This window comes from Dryobates pubescens, chromosome 25, assembly GCF_014839835.1.
Source record: "Dryobates pubescens isolate bDryPub1 chromosome 25, bDryPub1.pri, whole genome shotgun sequence".
Lineage (NCBI taxonomy): Eukaryota > Metazoa > Chordata > Aves > Piciformes > Picidae > Dryobates > Dryobates pubescens.
Genome location: NC_071636.1, coordinates 6,342,424 through 6,366,030, shown reverse-complemented (window position 1 = coordinate 6,366,030; position 23,607 = coordinate 6,342,424). Strand labels below are relative to the sequence as shown.

Below are 23,607 nucleotides of genomic sequence, written 5' to 3'. Positions count from 1 at the left end.
GGTGTCAAGGTTCCACCCCTCAATTCAGCCCCTGCAGGTGCTGACTTCAGAGGTAACAGCAGTTTGAGCTGACAAGCAGGAACAGTTCTAACCAAGATGATCTACTGGATTAAAGGTTTGAGGTGATTACTGGAGTGATTCCAGGCTCTTCACACTGGAGGGAAAGGTGTCACATACCTTTAATTAGCTCAGTGCACCCAAGAGGTGAGGTACATATCCGTATGACCCAGCTGCCATAAGTGCAATTCCAACACTCCCATTTAAAACAACAACAACAAAAACCAACCCAACCCAACAGTATTTATAGAAAACCTTTTGAGAACTTTTTTTTTTTCTGAGTTTAATAAACCAAGAAGCATCAACCTGCACTTCACATTTGGTACAAAACCATAAAGAAACCACCTGCAAAAAAAAAGACAGACACATGAGCTAGCTAGCCAAAAAGAAAACCTAACCAACCAACCAAAAGTAAAAACAACCCTCCAAGAACAAAAATGGTCCTCAGCAAGAGCACGTTGAGCCTCGTGGGGAACAGAAAGGCCCAGGCCTAAGTTATTTCAACACTTAAAAACAATGAAGTCTGAATGTCTGGTACAAATACACAATATAAAAAGCAGGTTAAACTTCCAATGGAACATTAAAGTGAATACATATCTATGTATATACATATACACACATATGTATAGAAACTCTTCCCAATACTAAAATAGGCCATTGTGGTGAAGGTACTGGCACTGCCATTTCACTGGGAGCTGGAAGGGGGTGGCTGGGGAAAAATGGGGTTGTTCTCAAGAGAGAATGACTGCAACCAGAAGCTTGAACTGACCAGTGAAGCTTGACAAGGTTATCCCAAGGCTTTCACGTCCCGTCTCAGTCGTTAATGAAAGAGAGATCGCTGAGGAGCGCTCCGAAAGAGCACGGCGCGGCGGCCGACCTGTGCAGGAAACGGCTTCCCCCCTCGTTACCCTCAATATGAGGAATCATAAAATGCCATTTTACTAGAACATAGTGTTAACACTTTGCTCTCAGAGGAAAGGAAAACAAACCAAACCAACCACCTGGGTTTGTACCGTCCTACACTGATCCTGATGAATGCAGCAGTCCAGAGCTGTATTTACAGGCGGCTGCGACCGGCGGTCTCTCCGTGCTAGCGTAAGGACACAACATGGCTTCCAGAAAGGCATCTCACATTGTTCCAGACTTGCTGATCACAGGTTTGGTGGTGTGGTTTTGTTTTTTTTTTTTTCCTCATTTCTTCAGTAGCATCTTGGCAAAATCAGCATTGGACATCTTTTTAGGCTCCTCAGGGGGGCTGGATGAAGTTGCTGGTGAGTTCTGGACCATCCCGTTCTCCGCTTTAGCCACGGGATGACTCTGGCGCTGTAGGGCGCGGGGCATCATGGAAAGCTGTGTCCTTCCCTTCCCTCTCCTGCAGAGCAGAAAGTGACACTTTAGAATACATAGAATAAACCAGGTTGGAAGAGACCTTCAAGATCATCGTGTCCAACCCATCAACCAATCCAACCCACCTAAACAACTAACCCATGGCACCAAGCACCCCATCAAGTCTCTTCCTGAACACCTCCAGTGATGGTGACTCCACCACCTCTCCCCAGGCAGCCCATTCCAATGGGCAATCACTCTCTCTGTATAGAACTTTTTCCTAACAGCCAACCTAAACCTCCCCTGGCACAGCCTGAGAAACAGCCCAGTGCTCCCTCGGCACAAAAGGCTGGGTTTACAGGAAGTCTTCCTCATTTTATTACCCCTGTCATGTGTTTCAGTAGTAATCAGTGCCAAGCTTTCCCTGGGCACCCTCCTTAGTCTGCCCAAGTCCTGGCAGAAAAGAATCCAACGGCATGAGATTGAACACATCCAAGTGCCAGGCTCTGCACATTGGCCACAACAACCCCAGGCAGTGCTACAGGCTGGGGGCAGAGGGGCTGAGAGCAGCCAAACAGAGAGGGACCTTGGGGGGTGCTGGTTGATGGTAGGCTGAACATGAGCCTGCACAGGCAGCCAACAAGGCCAATGGCATCCTGGTCTGGATCAGGAACAGTGTGGCCAGCAGGAGCAGGGAGGTCATTCTGCCCCTGTACTCAGCACTGGTTAGGCCACACCTCGAGTACTGTGACCAGTTCTGGGCCCCTCAGTTTAGGAAGGATGTTGACTTGCTGGAGCATGTCCAGAGAAGGGCAACAAAGTTGGTGAGGGGCTTGGAACACAAGCCCTACGAGGAGAGACTGAGGGAGCTGGGGTTGCTTAGCCTGGAAAAGAGGAGACTCAGGGGAGACCTTGTTGCTCTCTACAACTCCCTGAAGGGAGGTTGTAGCCAGGTGGGGGTTGGTCTCTTCTCCCAGGCACCCAGCACCAGAACAAGAAGACACAGTCCCAAGCTGTGCCAGGGGAGGTTTAGGCTGGATGATAGGAAGAAGTTCTTCCCTCATGGAGAAGAGCTTCTTCCTTACATTCAATCTGAATCTACCCATTTCTAGTTTTGTTCCATTCCCCCCAGTCCTATCACTCCATGACACCCTAAAAAGTCCCTTCCCAGCTTTCTTGTAGCCCCCTTCAGGTACTGGAAGGCCACAATAAGGTCTTCTCAGAGCCTTCTCTTCTCCAGACTGAACAGCCCCAACTCCCTCAGTCTGTCCTCATAGGAGAGCAGCTCCAGCCCTCTGCTCATCCTCGGAGCCCTTGTCTAGACACACTCCAGCACCTCCAGATCCTTCCTGTAATAGGGGCTCCAGACTGGATGCAGTATTCCAGGTGGGGTCTGAGCAGAGGGGGAGAATCACCTTCCTCAACCTGCTGGCTGTGCTTCTCTTGAAGCAGCCCAGGACACGATTGGCTTTCTGGGCTGCAAGCACACACTGGTGGCTCATGCTTAAGCCTCTCATCCACCAGCACCCTCCAGTCCTTTCCTTCAGGGCTGCTCTCAAGCCAGTCTATTACTCTAAGTGAGACTCCTACATCTGAGCATGTGAAGCAGCGCCCCCCAGCAGTACTTACGCTCCGTACACGGGTCGGGGTACCGCGAACTGGGGAGCTCTGCCGGCCTCGGCCTTCTCGGGCAGCCTGCGGAGCGGGGGGTTGCTGATGGCCACCTTGATGACGTGTTCCTTCACTGTCACTCCATCCATCTTCAGCACAGCCTGGGAGGCCTGAGCTTCATTTTCATACTCTACATAGGCCAGGCCCTAAATAAAGGAAAAAGGAGTAACCCAGGTGAGTTTCAGTGCTTCCTCTGTCTGCGTGGAACTCTCGTGAATCACTTGGCTAATGAAAACTGTACAGGAAGCAGACCTGAACCTGGCTGGGGTTGTTGGGGACAATGTGTAGAACTCTGCACTTGGATGTGTTCAATCTCATGCCCTTGGACTCTGCCCATCTGTCCAGCCTGTCAAGGTCCCTCTGCAGAGCCTCTCTACCCTCTAACAGATCAACACCTGCCCTGCCCCAGTCTGTGGAAGAAGTATTGTGAAGAAGAAAGGAAGCCAAGATCCCAGTGACTATAATGAAGTACTGTGTCAGTGGCAAGTCTTCACTTCTCAATGTGTATCATACATCCATCCAGGCTGAATCTGGTGCTGGACAGTTTGGATTCATAGTGGAAGGGAAGACAAACCAATCTGTACAGGGAAAACAGGAAGAGCTACAAACTCTCCTGTGATTCTTCACTAAGCCACAGCTCACACCCAAGGAGCTAAGTCCCCAAAAGCAGCCTCACCGTGGCCACTGTGCTTTCAAGGGCAGTAAACCCCATCTTGAGCAGCTCTAAGAGCTCTACAGATACTGGCATTGATGCCCTGAGAACAAGGGCCAGCAATAAAAGCCTTCTTTGTGGGACAGGGGTCCGTGTTGGCTTCACACAGCAACAGCTGCTAACCACGCTGGGAAGCAGCTGCTGGTGCATCATCAGTAATGGGGTCTTATTCCCAGCAAGTGGACAAGGGGCCTCCCCAGAATCTGCTATGACAGGATCCTAGCTGAGAGGCATCACCTCTCAGTTCTGCTGTTGTTACTCTTCTAGATGACCTTCAATCCCTTCAGCTGTATTTTTGGGTTGTCCAGTTCCACGTGCAATACATCAGGTTTGGCAGTGCTGGGACAACATTTGGACTCCATGATCTCCAAGGTCTTTTCCAGCCTAAATGGATTATTTTATCTACCACTCCAAGTACAACCATTGGTGATTAGGTAGACTCCCAGCTCAGGATGTGGAGTGCAAGAGTTGAGCTACACACCAGCACTGTGTGCAACAGGAGCTGCACTTGGAAATCCTGCCAAGGGCTAGAACACACACACACATCATCACCAGGATGGCACCTGTTAAGTGCCCCACAGCAGACACAGCTGAAGTGTCAGGTAGAATTTTGGCAGAGCAGCAGCTGGTTTAGAGTCTCTAATTTAACAAGGAGTCATTTATTCCAGGAGGGAAATAATGAGCCCTGTCAGGGAGAGGTGGCTCATTTCTCACTGGCAAATCTATTACTGCAGCAGGTGTTATGAACAATAGCCTCAAGGATCTGAAGAACAGGAAGAGGGGGGGAATTGGTTCTGCCAGATGAACTCTAGCTACTCAGTTACTTTAAAAATAAACAGCCTTTGCAAAACTCACTGAAGCAAAATTTCCCTGTGGCTCCCCAGTGCTGTCAGACTTCCTACCTTGGGTTTTCCAGCTCTGTTGGTGACCAGCCGAATGTCTTTGACGTTCCCATGAGCCCTGCACAGCTCCTCCAGCTCCTCCTTAGTGCAGGAAAAGGGCAAACCCGAGATAAAGAGCTTGTGTTTCTCCAGGGTGGTGCTGTACCTGAAGACCTGAGGAAGTGAAAAGGCTTTTAGACACCAAACCAGCCAAAGACACCCAAGGATTTCAGGCTATTCCACCTCCAAAAGCTTAAGAGTACTTCCTATTGGGAGAAATTCTTACAGTGAGGGTGGTGAGACACTGGAACAGCTTGGCCAGGGAGGTTCTGGATGTTCCCTCTCTGGAGGTGTTCAAGGCAAGGTTAGATAGGGCCTTGAGCAACCTGGGCTAGGGGAAGGTGTTCCTGCCCATGGCAGGGGGTTGAAATGAGGATGAGAGGTTGGACTCGATCTCAAAGGTCTCTCCCAACCTGGTTAATTCTATTCTATTCCAACCCAAACCAAACCATTCTATGATCTTTTGAGTGAGACAAAAATGCCTTCAAGCCACAGTAATAGCTTGAAAAATAGCTGCCTATAAACACAGGCTACAGCAAGGACCTGCAAATAGATGTTTCTCAACATCTACGTCTGCTTCACAATGAGAACAGCCATGGATCACAGCATAGAATCAACAAGGTTGGAAGAGACCTCAAAGATCATCAAGGCCAACCTGTCAACCAACACCTCATGGCTACTAAACCACGGCACCAAGTGCCACATCCAATCCCCTCCTGAACACCTCCAGGGATGGGGACTCCACCACCTCCCTGGGCAGCACATTCCAATGGCTAACAACTACCTCTGGGAAGAACTTTCTCCTCACCTCCAGCCTAAACTTCCCCTGGCACAGCTTGAGACTGTGTCCTCTTGTTCTGGTGCTGGGAGAAGAGACTAACCCCCACCTGGCTACAACCTCCCTTCAGGGAGCTGCAGAGAGCAAGAAGGTCTCCCCTGAGCCTCCTCTTCTCCAGGCTAAGCAACCCCAGCTCCCTCAGCCTCTCCTCACAGGGCTGTGCTCAAGGCCTCTCCCCAGCCTCGCTGCCCTTCTCTGGACACATTCAAGTGTCTCAATGTCCTTCTTAAACTGAGGGGCCCAGAACTGGACACAGGACTCAAGGTGTTGCCTAACCAGTGCTGAGTTCAGGGGCACAATGACTTCCCTGCTCCTGCTGGCCACACTATTCTTGATGCAGGCCATGTCTCTTTGCTCAGCTGTCACTCTCTGAACATTAAGCTCTCCTGTGCAATAACTCCATAGTGCCTAAGCCCACTGACTGTATGACTATCCATAGGACAGATCATTAACAAGAGCCAGTGGGTTGGGTAATAAATGCCCACAGCTGTTATGACTCAGTTGAAAACACAAGTCCTTTCCAGGGATGCTCAAGCAGGAATCTGAGCACATCACACCATTAACAAGCTGCTCACATGAGGTAGCTGCAAATTCTGAGTAAACTAATGTCAGTTCTGATTCATGGTAATGTAACAGAAGATGCAAGGACTCCCAGAACACAGTATCACAGAACCACAGGATGGCAAGGGTTGAGAGGGACTCCTGGAGACTGAGCCCAACCACCCTGCCAAGGCAGGGTCACCTAAAGAAGGTCACACAGGAACATATCCAGGCGGCTCTGGAATGTCTCTAGAGATGGAGACTCTACCACCTCTCTGGGCAGCCTGCTCTGTCACCCTTGAATTCAAGAAGCTTTATATGAAGATTCTTATGTTCCAGGCTGTGCCTGTTAGCCCTTGTCCTGTCACTGGGCACCACTGAAAAGAGCCTGGTGCCATCCTCCTCACAGCCACCCTTGAAGCATTTATCAGCATTGATGAGATCCCTCCCCAGTCTTTTCCAGACTAAAAAAGTCTCAATTCTCTCAGTCCTCATCAGAGCTGTTCCAGTCCCCTCAACATCATTGCAGCCCTTGGCTGTCCCCTCTCCAGCAAGTCCCTGTCCTTGAACTGGGGAGCCCAGAACTGGACACAGTACTCCAGATGTGGCCTCAACCAAGGCAGAGGGGAAGAGAACCTGCCTCAACCTGCCAACCACACTCTTCTTGATGCACCCCAGGATGCCATTTGCCTTCTGGGCCATGAGGGGCACATTGCCAGTTCACAGTCACCCTGTGGTCTACCCAGGACTTCACTGCTCTGGAAGCACCTCCCCAGTGCAGCTTGCAGACAGTCTCAGGCTGTGCCAGGGGAGGTTTAGGCTGGAGGTTAGGAAGAAATTCTACACAGAGACAGTGACTGCCCATTGGAATGGGCTGCCTGGGGAGGTGGTGGAGTCACCACCATTGGAGGTGTTTAGGAGAAGACTTGATAGGGTGCTTGGTTGCATGGTTTAGTTGATTAGGTGGTGTTGGATGATAGGTTGGACTCGATCTTGAAGGTCTCTTCCAACCTGGTTTATTCTATTCTATTCACCATGCTCTGCTAGCTTTCCTCTGCAGTCCCACCCAATAGAAAGAAGAAAAGTTTACCTTGAAGTCTGGATTCTTGTTCTTGTCAACACATGGAGAAACAAACATTGGCCTTCCCTCCACCACCTGACGATCCAAGCCAAGAGCCTGGAGAGCAGACTTCTCCTCCTTGAACTGGACGTAGCAGTAGCCTCGGAACGTGCCCTTGTTGCTGAACACTGGACGGACCTCTGTCACCTCCCCACAGCTCTCAAAGAGCTCTTTCAGCTTCACCTCAGGGTTTGCCATGGTGTAGGAAAGGTTGCTGACAAAGACAGTGACATTATCTTTACTGCTGTCATGCAGAACTTTGGGGAGGTCTTTCCGGCTGGTAGATGCCTTCTCCTTTTGGTTTGCTGAGTGCTCTGGCTTGGCAGCTCCACTTCTTCCAAACAGCCCAGTTTCCACCTCCATGTCTTCCTCCAGAGGCAGACCATCACCATCCCCTTTGTGTTTCTTGCTGGGCTGCTCTGCTAAGTAACAACATTAAAGCTTTACTAGAAATAATGACACCATAGGACTGAGGGGAAGGGAACAACACTAGAAATGGGGAGATTCAGATTGGATGTCAGGAAGAAGTTCTACCCCAGGAGGGTGGTGAGAGACTGGCACAGGTTGCCCAGGGAGGTGGTAGAAGCCTCATCCCTGGAGGTTTTTTGCAGCCAGGCTGGATGTGGCTGTGAGCAAGCTGCTGTAGTGTGAGGTGTCCCTGCCCATGGCAGGGGGGATGGAACTGGCTGATCCTCAAGGTCCCTTGCGTCTGGAACTAGCTGATCCTCGAGGCCCCTTTGGGCTGGAACTAGCTCACCCTCGAGGTCCCTTCCGACCCTAACAACTCTAAGACTCTATTATTCTGCTCACCACTGAAATGAAGCTGCCCTCCTGCCCACCACAGAGTTTGGAAGTGGCACAGAAAACCACAAATAAAGTGGAGAAGGGCCTTAAAGACACCAAATTAAAACCTCCCTCAGGTTTTAAGGAATGAGTAGCAAGTTATTTGACCAAAAGAGGAAGGATATGAATGGGGAGATTCAGATTGGGTGTCAGGAAGAAGTTCTTCACTATGAGGGTGGTGAAAGACTGGCACAGGTTGCCCAGGGAGGTAGTAGAAGCCTCATCCCTGGAGGTTTTTGCAGCCAGGCTGGAGGTGGCTCTGAGCAACCTGCTGTAGTGTGAGGTGTCCCTGCCCATGGCAGGAGGGCTGGAACTAGCTGATCCTCAAGGTCCTTTCCAACCCTAACAACTCTAGGATTTAAATAGAAATAAGAAGGCTATCCCCACCCCCAGCCTTTTTCTGTCAGCTCCACCCTCTGATCCCTGGGGGTTTATTTTCTCTTTAGCTAATGGGATTTTAATAAGAAATAAAAATCAAAAAGCTCTCAGAACTCCCCTGGGGGGCAGCACACTCTTAAATTCCTGTCACAGCAGTTTCCAAGGGGCTGCCTCAGCACTCAACAACCCAATGTAGCCAGATGCCTCAGCATCCTTTGCTGAGTCAGGAGAATTGCTTTCTTGAAGGAAAAAAAAGAAAAGGGAAAAAAAAAAAAAATAGATGACAATTTCTCTGAAATCAAACTATTTAAAAGCCTCTCATGAAATGTTTTATCCTTCTCAAGCCATACCTCCACTGAGCAAAAACCACTCAGAGCCTTGCCTCTGTTTCACTACCACAAAGACCTCCTGGGAGAGAGCGGTCCCGAAAAGACAGCAGCACCGAGGCCACCAGCGATGGCACTTCCCCCTCTGCCTCTACCAGAGTGGAGACAACCAACAGCCATGTCAGAGGTTGAAGTTTTAAGTATTGGGGGCTGTTTATTTACCTTCTTCTTGCCCCCATTCCCCCTCCTCATCCTCGTCTGCTTTGCGCTTGTCGCCGGCCTTGGGTTTCTTAGCCTTTTTGGAAGCCTTTTTTTCTGCCCGAGCCTGCTTGCGCTGCTCAGCCTTCTCCTCCTCCTGCTTTGCCAGGGCAGCTTCTTTCTCAGCAGCCTACAAACATGCAAGAGGTTTTATACAGATATTTTTAATGGTTTTTTTTTTTTCCAGTGCCTGCACAACGTTTTCTGGAGCAGTGACGTTGAAGGTTTGCTCCTAAGGTGTGGCCCAGCCAGTAGCTTGAGTCCTGTGTCCAGTTCTATGTGAACAGAAGAGAATGAGCCAGGTTGGAAAAGAGCTTTGAGATCATCCAGTCCAACCTATCATCCAACACCATCTCAACCATGGCAGCAAGCACCCCATCCAGCCTCTTCCTAAACACCTCCAGGGATGGTGACTCCACCACCTCCCTGGGCAGCACATTCCAATGGCCAATCTCTCTTTCTGGGAAGAACTTCTTCCTAACATCCAGCCTTAGCCTCCCCTGGCACAGCTTGAGACTGTGTCCTCTTGTTCTGAGCCCCTCAGTTTAGGAAAGATGTTGAGTTGCTGGAAGGTGTCCAGAGAAGGGCAACAAAGCTGGGGAGGGGTTTGGAGCACAGCCTGTGAGGAGAGGCTGAGGGAGCTGGGGTTGCTTAGCCTGGAGGAGGCTCAGGGGAGACCTTCTTGCTCTCTCCAACTCCCTGAAGGGAGGCTGTAGCCAGGTGGGGGTTGGTCTCTTCTCTCAGGCAAACAGCACCAGAACAAGAGGACACAGTCTCAAGCTGCACCAGGGGAGGTTCAGGCTGGATGTTAGGAAGAAATTCTTCCCAGAAAGAGATTGGCCATTGCAATGTGCTGCCCAGGGAGGTGGTGGAGTCCCCATCCCTGGAGGTGTTTAGGAAGAGCCTGGATGGGGTGCTTGGTGCCATGGTTTAGTTGCTTAGATGGTGTTGGGTGATAGGTTGGACTTGATGATCTCAAAGGTCTTTTCCAACCTGGTTCATTCTGTATTCTAATTCTACATGAAACACAGCACTGCCAGGATCATCATTTATAGCACAGCTCCCATTATTCTTGTAGCCATCCAAAAAGAGAAAGGTTAAAAACAACATGAGGCAGGATGTTAGGAAGAAGTTCTTCCCCATGAGGGTGGTGAGAGACTGGCACAGGTTGCCCAGGGAGGTGGTGGAAGCCTCATCCCTGGAGGTTTTTGCAGCCAGGCTGGATGTGGCTGTGAGCAACCTGCTGTAGTGTGAGGTGTCCCTGCCCATGGCAGGGGGGTTGGGAACTGGCTGATCCTTGAGGTCCCTTCCAACCCTGACAATTCTATGATTCTAAGCTAAAAACCAACAGTTCTGTAGCTTCAAGACAATCCAAGCTTGTGTTAGAGATGTGACATCCAGGCAAGCATGATTTTGACACAGCTATTTCCCAGCAACCACTTAGGTAGCTCCCAGGAAGTTCTGACCTTTGCTCTCTGTTCATTCACTCGAGCCAATCTGGTTTCTGTTTTTTGAACTGCTGCATCCCAGTCTTCCAATGTTCCTAAAGGATAAAAGAAAGGATAAAAACAATCTTCTCTTGAAAATACAATTCTGCAAAGAGTCAATTATTTGGACTTGCAGATCTTAAAGGTCTTTTCCAACTGAAGTGATTCTGATTCTATGAAGTTATAAGTGCTATGAATTCACTGACTTTAATATTCACCTTTACACCTGGAAGCCAACAAACAGCCTTCAAAGCACAGAAAGGAAAGGCAAACAAAAGCCCAGCAGAGCAACAAACCTCTCTCACTTGTAACAGACACTTCCAGAAGGCATGGAAAAAAAAAACCCCAACTGCTTTCAGCAGGCTCCCAGTCAAGCCAGAAAAGAAAGGGGGAAAGAAAGAGCTGCTTGTGTGTGCCACAGCAGTGAAAAGAACAACACAAAGCACCAGATCAGATTCACTGGGTATCACATTGTGCACCAAGCAGAGGGGGTAAAAGGAGATGATGTGCTGTGAGTTACCTTCTATCCTCTCCAGTGTCAGCAGCACCTCGCAGACGTGCTCTGGGTAGTCACTGGTGCACTGCACCGCCCGGTGCAAGGCCTTCCTGCAGTGCTGAGTGTCCCCATGAGCTCTGCAGGAGGCAAAGCACAGCCATGAGGAGCCCACCCTCCACACCAGGAGTATAAGGTGACAGGTCACTATGTTCTGTGCCAATGGTTTCCCTCCTTCCTCAGCAAACACAACCCATTGTGGCTGGAATGCTTCTGAAATACAGGGCAGGGCTGCTGTGTAAACTCCTATGAAGTGTACTCATAGTGAGCAGCTGAGGCTTGTCTCAGGTAAGAAAACTAAAGAGGTAATTAACCCTTTAATTAATGGATAGAGAGCAGCCCTGTGGAGAAGGACTTGGGGGATGCTGGTTGAGAAGCTCAACGTGAGCTGGCAACCTGCGCTCACGGCCTAGAGCCAAGCCTGTCCTGCCCTGATCCCCAGCAGTGTGGGCAGGGAGGGGATTCTGCCCCTCTGCCATGCTCTGCTGAGACTCCCCCTGCAGTGCTGGGGCCAGCTCTGGAGTCCTCAGCACAGGAGAGAAGGGACCTGTCAGAGTAGGGCCAGAGGAAGCCACAAAGATGATCAGAGGGCTGAAACTCCTCTGCTGTGAGGCCAGGCTGAAAGAGTTGGGGTTTTTCAGCCTGGAGAAGGCCCAGGGGAAACCTCAGAGCAGCCTTCCAGCATTTGAAGGGGGTGACAGAACTTTTTACACAGTGATAGGATGAAGGGTGATGGGTTCAAACTAGAAGAAGCTCAACTAAGGTTAGACATGAGAAAAACTCTTCCCCAGGAGAGTGGTGAGGCACTGGAACAGGTTGCCAAGGAAACTGCAGAGGCTTCAAGCCAATTCCTGAAAGCCAAGCTCGATGGGGCCTTGAACAACCTGGTCTGGTAGGAGGTGTCCCTGCCCATGGCAAGGGAGATTGGAACTAGTGAGCTTTAAGGTCACTTCCAACCCAACCCATTCTGTGATTCTAACCAGCCCAGCTCTTACCTTTCCAGGTTGTAATACTCCAGCCACATGTTTGCATACTTGGCATTCCCTTTAGTCATGATGTTGTCCCAGAGCTCTCTGGCCTTCTGCATGTTGTTACACAAGCGGGCCTGAAACACAGCACCTAAAGCACTCAGCAGGGTTTAGTGAGTATTTCACTGCTCCACTTTGGAACTAGTTAGTGTAGGAAGCACTAAGTTAAGCAGGATTTAAGGCAGTTTACAGCTTAGTGCCCAATTCCAAGCCACCAGCCTGCTAACCAAGCTATTTACATGTCCCATGCTGCAGTCACAGCAGGGTAAACATGCCAACAACTGGCAGCTTTCTCTAAGACAAGGCAGCTTCTCTCCTGAGATGCCATACTTCAAGCCTGAAGCTACACTAAGTGCTTGAGCAGTCCACACAGAGTAGAAGGAGGAAGATTTACTCAAAGCCACCCAGACAAAACACCCAAGTATAAAAGGATTGCATGTGGGGGGCTGGGATGTTTGAACAGACTACTGAGTGATGTATTTAAATTCCTAGAGTAGAGGGGAAAAAAAATCAAACAGAAACATCACCTCAACTCTTGCCCAGTTCTGCATGATGGTGCAGGATGGATCTCCACTCTCACTGAACCCTGGGAATAAAAACAAGGAGTTTGTGGAGGGCTCTTGGCAAGCCAAGTGTTTATCCAACAAGCTCTAGGTTGCAGATGAAACGTTTAGCTGTAGCTTGCTTTCTTCAAATGGTGGAGGCCCTTGAAGACAAGCTAAACACTGTGTGGAGAACTGGCCTTCTAGAAATCCCTTGTGAGGAAAAGAAAACCACCTAGAGGATGATTTAACTCACTCTCTTCGACTTCTTGTTTCAAGTACTCCACGGCACGTGCGAACGCAGAGCGCAGCTCTTCCAGTTCTTTACTTGAGTCTGGAGACCAAAACAAAAGGAAGAATTGCCTTCAAGTCACTTAATTTTCATCTCCCATCCACTAAAAACTCTTCCTGACACCCATGAGGATTTTACTGGGGGGGAGGGAGGGGAGGCAAAAAGGTATTACTTCAAGTCAAACTCACTGCACGCACAACAAAGAGCCACCAAGCATTTCAAACATCGTTTTTGCCCCACCACAATCTATTGTGTAGGCTAAGAGCTGCTCTTAAAAATCAACTCAGTTCATTTAGTTTATAGGCAGCAGCTGGCCAGAAAGTAATTTCTAGGCAATTACTGTTAAAGCTGAAAAGTAGTATGGGTCTGAGAGGGACACAAAGCAATTCAGCTGTTTATTTACATTGAGTATTGGCCATACCTTGTGTAAAGTCCACCCTTCTTCTCAGGTAGTCAAGATAAGCCTGCCAGATTTCCACATAGTCTGTTGCCTGAATAAAACCTGCATTCAGAGCCTTTTCAAACATTTCTGAAAGAAAATGGAGAGGGAGGGGGGTGAAAAAACCAACCACTCAGATAAACCTATTTCCTTTTCAGGAGTGACGAAATGACTACCTACAGCGCCCAGCAGGAAGAAGTAGATGCACCTGGCAGTTGTGGGAAGACAGGCAAAACCCCAGCAAATCCTACAGCTGGCTAATGGGTTTAGGCAGGAGATTTAAAGCCAGTTGAAGTCAGTAATGGTCAAGCAAATTGTTTGTAGCTTGCTCAGAATTGGAAGCTGCTCAGCCAAAGCTGCTTCGCTCTGCCAGCACGACTCCTGCGTTTCATCAGCAGGATGAAAATGACTCCTGCAGCACTTCAGGGTGCAACCGACAATCCTGCACTCCAGAGCTTTACTGAGCTGGTCCTTCCTTACCAGAAATAATGCTGTGATCAACTCTATGCCTCTCCATTGCCAGGAGGTATCTAATCCACAGGCCAACAGTCCAGGGGCAGTTCCTAACAGCACGGTCGTGAGCGGACAGGACCAACTCTTTCACCTTCAGCTGCCGGTCCTGAAACAATCACACAACAGAGCTGAAGCTCCTGGCAGCCAGAGAGACCACACAGCACAAATACCAGCTTCTAAAAAGAGACTTAAAAGCATTGCTTCTGTTTTAAATTTGAAAAGCTACAGACAAGATGGGTATTCTGACAACAGGAACACACTGGAACCCAGGAGATTCCGTCTGAACAGGAGGAGAAACTTCCTTGGTGTGAGAGCAGGCTGCCCAGAGAGGTTGTGGAGTCTCCTTCTCTGGAGAGCTTCCAAACCCAGCTGGCCATTGTGATGCTGGGCAAGCTGCTGTAGGTGACACTGCTTGAGCAGGGGGGTGGACTGGAGGTGGTCAGGAGGAGACTTGATAGGGTGCTTGGTGCCATGGTTTAGTTGATTAGGTGGTGTTGGATGATAGGTTGGACACGATGATCTTGAAGGCCTCTTCCAACCTGGTTTATTCTATTCTGTCTAAAGAGGTCACTCCCAACCCCCTTCATGCTGGCATTCTGTGATTTTAAAGTCTTCTACTCCCCAAAACCCCAGCAAGCACTTTAAAACCATAAAAGATCTGCTCAGGGGCAACACCAACAAGAACTGCATGCTACAGTCAGCCTGTGGTAGCCAAATGTCTGCCTCTAACCAAGCCAATTTTCTGTCCATCAGACAGAAAGGGTCAAGCTGAGGAGAAAGTTCTTCCCAGGAAGAGTAATTGGCCATTGGAATGTGCTGCCCAGGGAGGTGGTGGAGTCACAGTCCCTGGAGGTGCTCAAAAAAGGACTGGATATGGCACTTGGAGCCATGGTTTAGTTGTCAGGAGGTGTTAGGTACTGGGTAACAGGTTGGACTTGATGATCTCTGAGGCCTTTCCCAACCTGGTTGATTCTGTGATAAATCATAAAGGCACAGAGTAAATCCCCAGCTGCTCTTAGTACATTAAGAGGAAAGGAAACAAAGAACAGGATGCACATATGGGCTGCTAAGGCAGGTGCTCTTCCACCTGCAACCTGCTGTCTGAAGCTGGCAAGATAAAGAGGAAACAGAGCAGCCCAGCCTAGACAAGGCTCCTGCAGAGAGTTACACTGATCTCAAGATTAAGAGACCTTCTGTCCACATGAAATCCCTGCCTCTCAGGTCCAATATGCTGCCCAAACTGCACTAACCAGCCCACAGGTACCACAGGCTGAACATCTGGGCTCACTTCAGCTAGTTGGGAAATCAGCTCTTAGCTCCCTCTGCTCAGCAGAGCACTGGCAGCCCTCAAACAAGCACCTTCATTCATTGATCTGTGCCTCCTGAAGGACAGGCAGGCTCCCCAGTGACTCAGCACTGAACTGCTTTTCTTCTGCCTTTTGTAGGCAAAAGAGGGTTTCCCCCCCCAAAAAAAAAACCAATGCCTTTGGATGAGATGCTACCAGAGACAATGGCAGGGCTGACAATACAGCTGGCAACACCTCTTTGCCAGGTAGCACAAGCCTTGATGCCCACCCCTAACTTAATTGTTAGAGGAATAAGTGAGGAAAAGCTCACTTCACAAACACACACACCACTGAAACAAGGAAGAAGCCAAAAGAATCACAGAATAGGTTGGGTGGGAAGGGACTTCAAGGGACACCTTCCACTAGCCCAGGTTGCTCAAGGCCCCATCCAACCTGGCCTTGAACACCTCCAGGGAGGGGGCATCCACAATCTCCCTGGACAACCTGTTCCAGTGTCTCCCCACCCTCAAGGGAAAGAATTTCTTCCTCATCTCCAGTCTCAGTCTCCCCTCCTCCAGCTCAGAGCCATTGCCCTTCATCCCAAAAGATGAGGTGAAAAACAGTTACTGAAGAATTTAAGGGACAGGATGTAGGGAATGCAGCAGGGAAGTCATTGTGCCCCTATACTCAGCACTGGTTAGGCCACACCTTGAGTACTGAATCCAGTTCTGAGCCCCTCAGTTTAAGAAGGACATTGAGACACTCAAATGTTTCCAGAAAAGGGCAATGAGGCTGGGGAGAGGCCTGGAGCACAGCCCTGTGAGGAGAGGCTGAGGGAGCTGGGGTTGCTCAGCCTGCAGAAGAGGAGGCTCAGGGGAGACCTTCTTGCTCTCTACAACTCCCTGAAGGAAGGTTGTAGCCAGGTGGGGGTTGGTCTCTTCTCCCAGGCAACCAGCAGCAGAACAAGAGGACACAGTCTCAAGCTGTGCCAGGGGAAGTTTAGGCTGGAGGTGAGGAGAAAGTTCTTCCCAGAGGGAGTTGTTAGCCATTGGAATGTGCTGCCCAGGGAGGTGGTGGAGTCACCATCCCTGGAGGTGTTCAAGAGGGGACTGGATGTGGCACTTGGTGCCATGGTTTAGTAGTCATGAGGTGTTGGGTGCCAGGTTGGACTTGATGATCCCTGAGGTCTTTTCCAACCTTACTGATTCTATGACTCTATCTAAGATTAGAAGAACAAAAATCAACATCACCACCCCCCTCCAGGCAAATCAACCCACATAGGTCTGGGTTTTTTCCCCCTTACCAAATACTGATTGTAGCGTGCCCAAAGATCTGGCACAAGGCAGTTCTCAGCCAGAGCCCTCTCGTAGATCAGCTGAATTCGAGCTGGATCACCTGCTTTCATTTCAAAATCAATGTAAGCTTGATATTCTGCTAGCTTTGGTGTTTCAGCACCCAGCTGGAAAACAAACAGGGACAGAAAAAGTTCAGCTCCTCTGAAGAAAGCAACATTCCAATAGTTAACTGTTACTCGGAGTAGGGCTCATGCAAAACTCCACACCAGAGCTTGGCTGCTAACTATCAACAGCTTTTGATTCCCAGGCATCTCTGCCCACCACACACTCTGCAGGCATTCAGATCCCTGCTTTGGGTTTCCTTTTAGTCCCAGAATCCTGGAGGAAGCACCTAAAATACTTGTGTGCCTCAAGGTGGCCTGACACAATGAACAGAATCAATAGTTGCCAGCACACCCAGTTGTGAGGCTTCTGGCACACTGCTCACAGCTGGAAGGGTCACCCAGCAATACTCAGCTTTATCTCTGAGGTGAGAAAAATAGTCAAATGGGGGGGAAAAAAGAGAGGAAAATCCCTCCAAAGCAATTCAATGTTAAAGCAAGATGTAACTAACAGCATTACCAGTGCCTCTTCATATGGTTTGTACTTCTCCAGTTGCTGCAAAGCTTTCTTGTAGTTCTTCACTGTTGCTTCTGGTATTGGTTCTTCTGACCACTCCTCATACTCAGCATAGGAAGCCTCCATATCTGTTAGAAGGCATGAAACCCCCCCCATCAGTAACACACTCACTGGGCTGAAGAAATAGCCTTCAACCTGTATTTCACTCTCCCATTTGTATTTCACTCTAAGGCAGCTGTATTTCTGTTCACACCTTTGTACATGAACAGCCACACACTCACAGGGTTTAGACACTTCATCTTACACAGTGCACACTCAGGGCAAGCTGTATTCAAGCTACTCATTTTGACTTAGAAAAGCCAAAAGGGGTTAAGATTTGCCCCAGGCTTCAAAGAGAAGAAGCCAGCTATCTTCCAATATGCAAACAAAGAAGTCAAAGGACTGTGCTCAAGTTTCCCCTGTTAAGTAAAGCAGCAAGAAAAGGGAGTCAAGGAGTTGAAAGCACGAAACAGATATGGCAGGAGTTGATCAAGCCAGCTGTCAGGGTGCACACCCTGTCAACAAAGGTTCCTAGGTAGTGAGTTCCTAGTTCTCAGTGCTACTCTGTGCCCACCACTTGTACTTCAAATAGCCTCCCACCATATACTGAAGAAACATTAAACCAAGCCTCAGTGAGCAAGGCTATTTCTGAACAAAAGGGATCCAAGCATCATTCACAGGGCAGAAGCCACTGATCAGAGCATCCCCAAGTTCCACAGCTGCAGTTTGGGTGCCTGTGCCACAGCCTGTCCACGCCACCCCTCCAGCTCTCACCTAGCAGTGGGATCCCCAGCTGGCGCCTGAACAACGTGTGGATCTTCTCAAGCTGGCTGCAGAGCATCTGCTGCTGCTCAGGAGATGGAATGCTGCCAGGGGCTGGCTGCAAACAAAAGGACTGACATTTAATCATCTCCCTCAGGCCTGAGCTGATGAACATGATGAAGCACTGGCCATAGGTGTAGGAAGATCTGGGCTCCAAGGCACTGCATGATCCCCCGAAGGACAGATGCAGCCAACTTGTGTTCCAGGCCACCAGTCTGAAAGCTAAAACCTGGAAACTGCTACTCAGAAGCTGGTGAAGGTGGAAAGCATTTCCTCACTGAGAGCTGACACATGCATGGGGAAATAGTAACCTGAAACAGAAGTGGGCAGCACGTGATCAGACCACTCACAAAACAACAAGGCTGCCAAATGGCTTCTCCACAAATCCCTGGTGTGTGCAGAGGTGATTCAAAGCTTCCAGCTTGCTTTCTGTTTGTGGATGAAAGGGGGGGTTCTCCTGTTACTCCTTTTGTCAGAGCACTTCACAGAATGGGGTTGGAAGGGACCTTTGAAGATATATCTGGTTCCATCTCCCAGACTGGTGGCAGGGACATCTTAACTTGCACATCTTGGGGAGTAAACTACAGCAAGTAAATGGAAATATTCACGTGCTGGCCATCCTGTAGAGGTGTCCTGGGCAGATGTCACATGTGTGCTCCAGGGATAACATCATCAAAAGTCACAGAGAAAGAGAAATAATGAATGAGCTAAAAGCTGAATAGCAGTCTTCAGTACCTAAAGGGGGCCCACAAGAAAGCTGGGAAGGGACTTTTTACAAGGGTTTGTCATGATAGAATGAGAGGGAATGGATTGAAGCTTGAGGAAGGCAGGTTTAGACTGGAGATTAGAAGACATTCTTTACAGTGAGGTGGTGAGACACTGCAACAGGTTGCCCAGGGAAGCTGTGGATGCCCCTCCCTAGAGCTGTTCAAGGCCAGGCTGGATGAGGCCTTGAGCATCCTGGGCTAGTGGAAGGTAGTCACCTACTCCAACATCTCTGCCATGGGAGGGGACACCTCTCAACTAGACTTGGCTGCTCAAGACCTCATCCATCTGGCCTTCAACAACCCTGGGAGAAGGCATCCACAACATCCCTGGGCAGCCTGGTCCAGTGTCTCACCACTGGACTGAAGAGCTTCTCCCTGAGATCCAGTCTAAACCTACTCTCCCTCAGCTTCCAGCCATTCCCTCTTGTCCTACCACTGGACACCCTTATGAAAACTTAAGTCTTGTCAGGTCAAGCTGAAGGAGCAGAGTGGAACTTTGCTTCTGGCTATGAGGTTTTTTTGACCTTATTTACACATAAATCCACAGCAGGACATCAATACAGAGTGTTTACCTCAGAGCAAAGGATCAGCTCCTACAGCCCAGAAGAAACAACTGGGTGACCCCAAAGCACCACCTGGGTGACCCCACAGCCCCTTTTCTCAGAGGAGACCAATGAAGGGGCTGCAGAAGGAAGCTGTGCTGTGGTGATGAGAGCCCAGGGAAGGAGAGACTTACCTGTGCTGTCTCCAGTATGGCATTCTCAAACTCCCTGTAAGCCTCCCAGAGAGCTGTGCCCTTGGTGACGTGCAGCCCCACCGCCGTGAGGGCTCTCTCGAACACGGAGCGCACCTTCTCGATCCCTCCTTCCTGCCCAATGCCACCGATGGAATACTGGGCATATTCCAGCCAAATCTCAGGACCTACACCAAAGTTATGAGGAACAAATAAACCTAAGCACCTCAAAAATAACAAAACCCCCCCAACTCTCTGCTTCCCCGAGCCCCTCATTTGCTGCAGAAGTCGAATCTCCGCCTCGCGAAGAGCTCGGATTTTCTGCAGGTAAACAGACCTTCACCATCCAATGTCACACAGAAAAGCTGCAAGGTTTCCACAGGCAGCAATTATGGGCTGGTCTGGAGGAGCTGGCACACAGTGGAAGCAGCAGTAAAGGCAGCACCAACCAACACAGGAGTAGGCAGAAGCCCTTTAGGAGCATTCGCTGCCCTCAAAGAAATAGCTGAAGAGCCTCCCTTAAAGGGCCACAGCACCCTAAAGACCCCCCAGGAAGTAACAGAGAAAGCATTCTTTAAGTGATCTGCTGGTCAGAGAAGCACAAAATGCAAGCTGAAATCTCTTCCCAACATTCATGTTGAGGATTTCAAACCCTGCAGTGGCACTTGAGGCATGCATTCTATGTACTGAGGCACCGCTCTGGAAGGGCCTTAAGCCCAATGCCTCAGAAGAACTGAAGCTCACTTCACATTTTGCACTGTAAAAAGAAAGAATTCCTGGGGGGAGGGGAGGAGGGAAAAAGCCAGCAGCTGAACCAAACCCAACTGCTCTTGGGGCTGATGTTGACAACTTACAGATGTAGTCCTTCACAGCTCTCTCAAAGAGCTCGTACACTTTCTCTCGCTCAGCGCTTTCAGAGGCCATTTTTATCTCATCCTTCAGCCAGTCCAGCCAAATTTCTGCAAGGGAGAGATTCAGAGTTACATCCTCAATGTTCACACCAAAAAACCCCCCCCACACCAAGTGAAACCCACTTCAACTTTTAATGAGACCTTTTTAAGTAAGAGGCTTCAGAAGAGGAAAAGGCCAAGGCTGGGGGGGGGGGAGAAGAGAGCAGTTTTGGCCTCCAGGATTATTCCCTGTCAATAAAAAGGTTTGCTGGAAGCCTTTTCCAGTTGATACCAAACAAGTCCATTGCCTTTCAAGGCAGGGGGATTTGCAAGCAGCAATCTGTCAGTACCTTGGGCAGAGGACCAGTATGTACCCAGCAGGCAACCAGAAGCATCCCTTTTCCTCACACTTTTATAAGACACAGCAGCAAATGGCTCTAGAGCCTGCAAGTTTCCACGTGCATAGAAGGAAGCTTCCCCCTGCCAAGGCTAAAAGCAGACTGGCAGAGCAATATTTACACTGCCTCTGTATGATGGATGAAAAAACCCAACCCAAACCACTCACTTCAAGGGCTACCAATAACTTTCCACCAAGGTTGTACTTTTTTTGGTTGCTTGACTATGAAGTTTAACTCTTGGCAGGTATCTGTCTGGGCTCTGAGTCACACTCGGCAGGCAGCTGGAGCAGTTGCAATGCTGCTGTGCCACAGCTGAGTGTCACCAGCCCTAGAGCCAAGGCAGCACAAGCAAATGTCACCTGTCCCTAGGCTACAGCATGTCACATCCTGGCAGCAACTCTCCAGCTAAGAGACAGACCAGGGACTGGAGTAGGTAGGCACACACAAACACCCTTCCCAGTCCCACGTTCCTGCAGCAGCCCCTGGCAGAGGACAGGGCAGGACATAACAGTCACAACAACTGACAACAACTCAGGGTCCTGCCACAGGCTCACTACCCTGTGCCTGCCAGAGGCCAAGCCCAATGCTGGCCACTAACACCAGCTGCATCCAGAGTTGAAACGCACCAAATCTGACCTCTGAGGTTCCTCTGGACTGGAACAACGCTGCTGAAGCCTGGCACAAACATGTCACTTCCCCACTGAAGCAAGAGCATTTTATAAGGATGGTGCTTGAGCTATGATCAGCTGCAAGAAGAGGAGAAGTACCTTCAGTAAGGGGGAAGAGCTCGCTCATCTTCTGCCGAGCTCTCCTGAGCTTGATCAGCTCTCCCTCCTGGCGCAGCAGCTTGATCAGATCCAGGTGGCAGTTATAGTCAAAAGCATTGATGGAAAGCTTGAAGACAAACAATAGAAAGAGTAACAAAACCTTTAAAAGCACTGTTAAGTGATGGACATGAAGAAATAGGCTGGAGGTGAGGAGAAAGTTCTTCCCAGAGAGAGTTGTTAGCCACTGGAATGTGCTGCCCAGGGAGGTGGGGGAGTCACCATCCCTGGAGGTGTTCAAGAGGGGACTGGATGTGGCACTTGGTGCTGTGGTCTACTAGGCATGAGGTGTTGGGTGCCAGGTTGGACTTGATGATCTTTGAGGTCTTTTCCAACCTTGTTGATTCTAAATCAAAACAGAGGCTCCTCATCTCTTCTGGGGCATACAAACCTCACCATGTGTTAAGGGAGCCAAGACAAAACCTATAGCGTAGCCAGCAGGAGCAGGGAGGCCATTCTGTCCCTGAACTCAGCACTGGTTAGGCAACACCTTGAGTCCTGTGTCCAGTTCTGGACCCCTCAGTTTAAGAAGGACACTGAGACACTTGAATGTGTCCAGAGAAGGGCAATGAGGCTGGGGAGAGGTCTGGAGCACAGCCCTGGGAGGAGAGGCTGAGGGAGCTGGGGTTGCTTAGCCTGGAGAAGAGGAGGCTCAGGGGAGACCTTCTTGCTGTCTACAACTCCCTGAAGGGAGGTTGTAGCCAGGTGGGGGTTGGTCTCTTCTGCCAGGCACCCAGCAGCAGAAGAAGAGGACACAGTCTCAAGCTGTGCCAGGGGAGGTTTAGGCTGGAGGTGAGGAGAAAGTTCTTCCCAGAGAGAGTTGTTAACCATTGGAATGTGCTGCCCAGGGAGGTGGTGAAGTCCCCATCCCTGCAGGTGTTCAAAAAGGGATTGGACATGGCACTTGAAGCCATGGTTTAGTTAGTCATGAGGTGTCAGGTTGGACTTGATCTCTGAGGTCTTTTCCACCCTTATCCATTCTATACCTTTGTGCACAGAGTTGCACTACTGCTTCCCTACTGCTTGCAAGAGGCTTTCAGGCCACAAGCAGACACTTAAAAGAAACACTTTCAAGTTTAAAAGAGCTTGAAAGTTAACATTAAGAGTTTAGCTTATGGCTCTAGTGAGCAGTGCAAATGCCAGCACTGGGAGCACAGGAGGTACCCAGCTGCAGAACAGACCTAGGGGTAACAAACTGAAGAAATTCGTTTTCAACGGGGCCAAATGTCTTTTGAATTTCTTCAAAGGCTCTAAGAGTTGGACAAGAAGAACTCCAGATGTCCCTTCCCACCCCACGCCCACTAGGGCTCTTCTTTCTTAACTTCCCTCTCAAAAAACAACTCCAACACGTTTAGTTTCCACTGCAGACTCTAAACACTCCAAAGGTCTCAGCAGACTCCAACACTAAACTACAGCAGCAGCCCTGGGTGTTTTCCCATCCCTGCCGCGGTTACTCCAATGGGAAGTCACAAAGAACAAGCCCGCACGGAGGCGGGGTCGCGCCTCACGTTGAGGTCTCCCGCAAAAGAGCCTTCGGTTCCCCCGGTTCCTCCGGACGAGCCTTCGCGGGGCGCCGGGGCTGCTGCCGGGGCTGCCCCCGGGATGCCCGGGGCCGCCGCATCTCTCACAGCAACGCGGACGGGCCCCCAGCGCAGCGCCCTGCCTATCCCGGCCTCCAACACCGCTTTCCTTGGCCTAGGAGCCTAGTGGGAGCCGAAGCGGTGATGCTGCCCCACCGCCCCCTCCCCACGCCGCCGCCGGCGCAGCCGGGCCCCACCTGCTCCTCCAGCCGCTGGATCTCAGCCTCATTTTCTTTCTCCTCATCTTCGCCATCACCAGACGAGTCTGAATCGCCCTCGTCTTCCGAGTCTCCTCCCGACTCGGGGTCGCCCTCCGGCAGCCGTTTCTCCTCCTCTGCCGCCACCGCAGCCGCCTCAGCTCCCGCCGCCGCCATCTTATGGCGCTCCCTCCGCAGCCAGCCGCGCTTCGCCAGCCGACGGAGCTGTCTCAATGGCGCCTGTCCCGCCGCTGCACGCTGCCGCCGGGCGAGCGCTGCGAGGACAGTGGCGAG

At 50.1% G+C, this 23,607-nt stretch overlaps 1 protein-coding gene across 1 annotated transcript; it reads right to left on the bottom strand.

Moving 5' to 3' along the window:
• Positions 1–1,236: 1,236 nt before the first annotated feature.
• On the bottom strand, positions 1,237–23,527 carry SART3 (spliceosome associated factor 3, U4/U6 recycling protein). The gene is made up of 19 exons (XM_054173131.1): positions 23,314–23,527; positions 21,480–21,606; positions 20,279–20,383; positions 19,428–19,612; positions 17,877–17,982; positions 17,067–17,191; positions 16,454–16,609; positions 13,832–13,970; positions 13,334–13,441; positions 12,877–12,954; positions 12,606–12,664; positions 12,046–12,155; positions 11,018–11,130; positions 10,477–10,553; positions 8,975–9,140; positions 7,176–7,627; positions 4,669–4,821; positions 3,013–3,200; positions 1,237–1,429 (listed from the first exon to the last, which is right to left on the bottom strand). Exons 1-19 carry the CDS (start codon positions 23,488–23,490, stop codon positions 1,249–1,251), a joined length of 2,805 nt encoding a protein of 934 aa, XP_054029106.1. The 5' UTR covers positions 23,491–23,527; the 3' UTR covers positions 1,237–1,248.
• Positions 23,528–23,607: the final 80 nt, after the last annotated feature.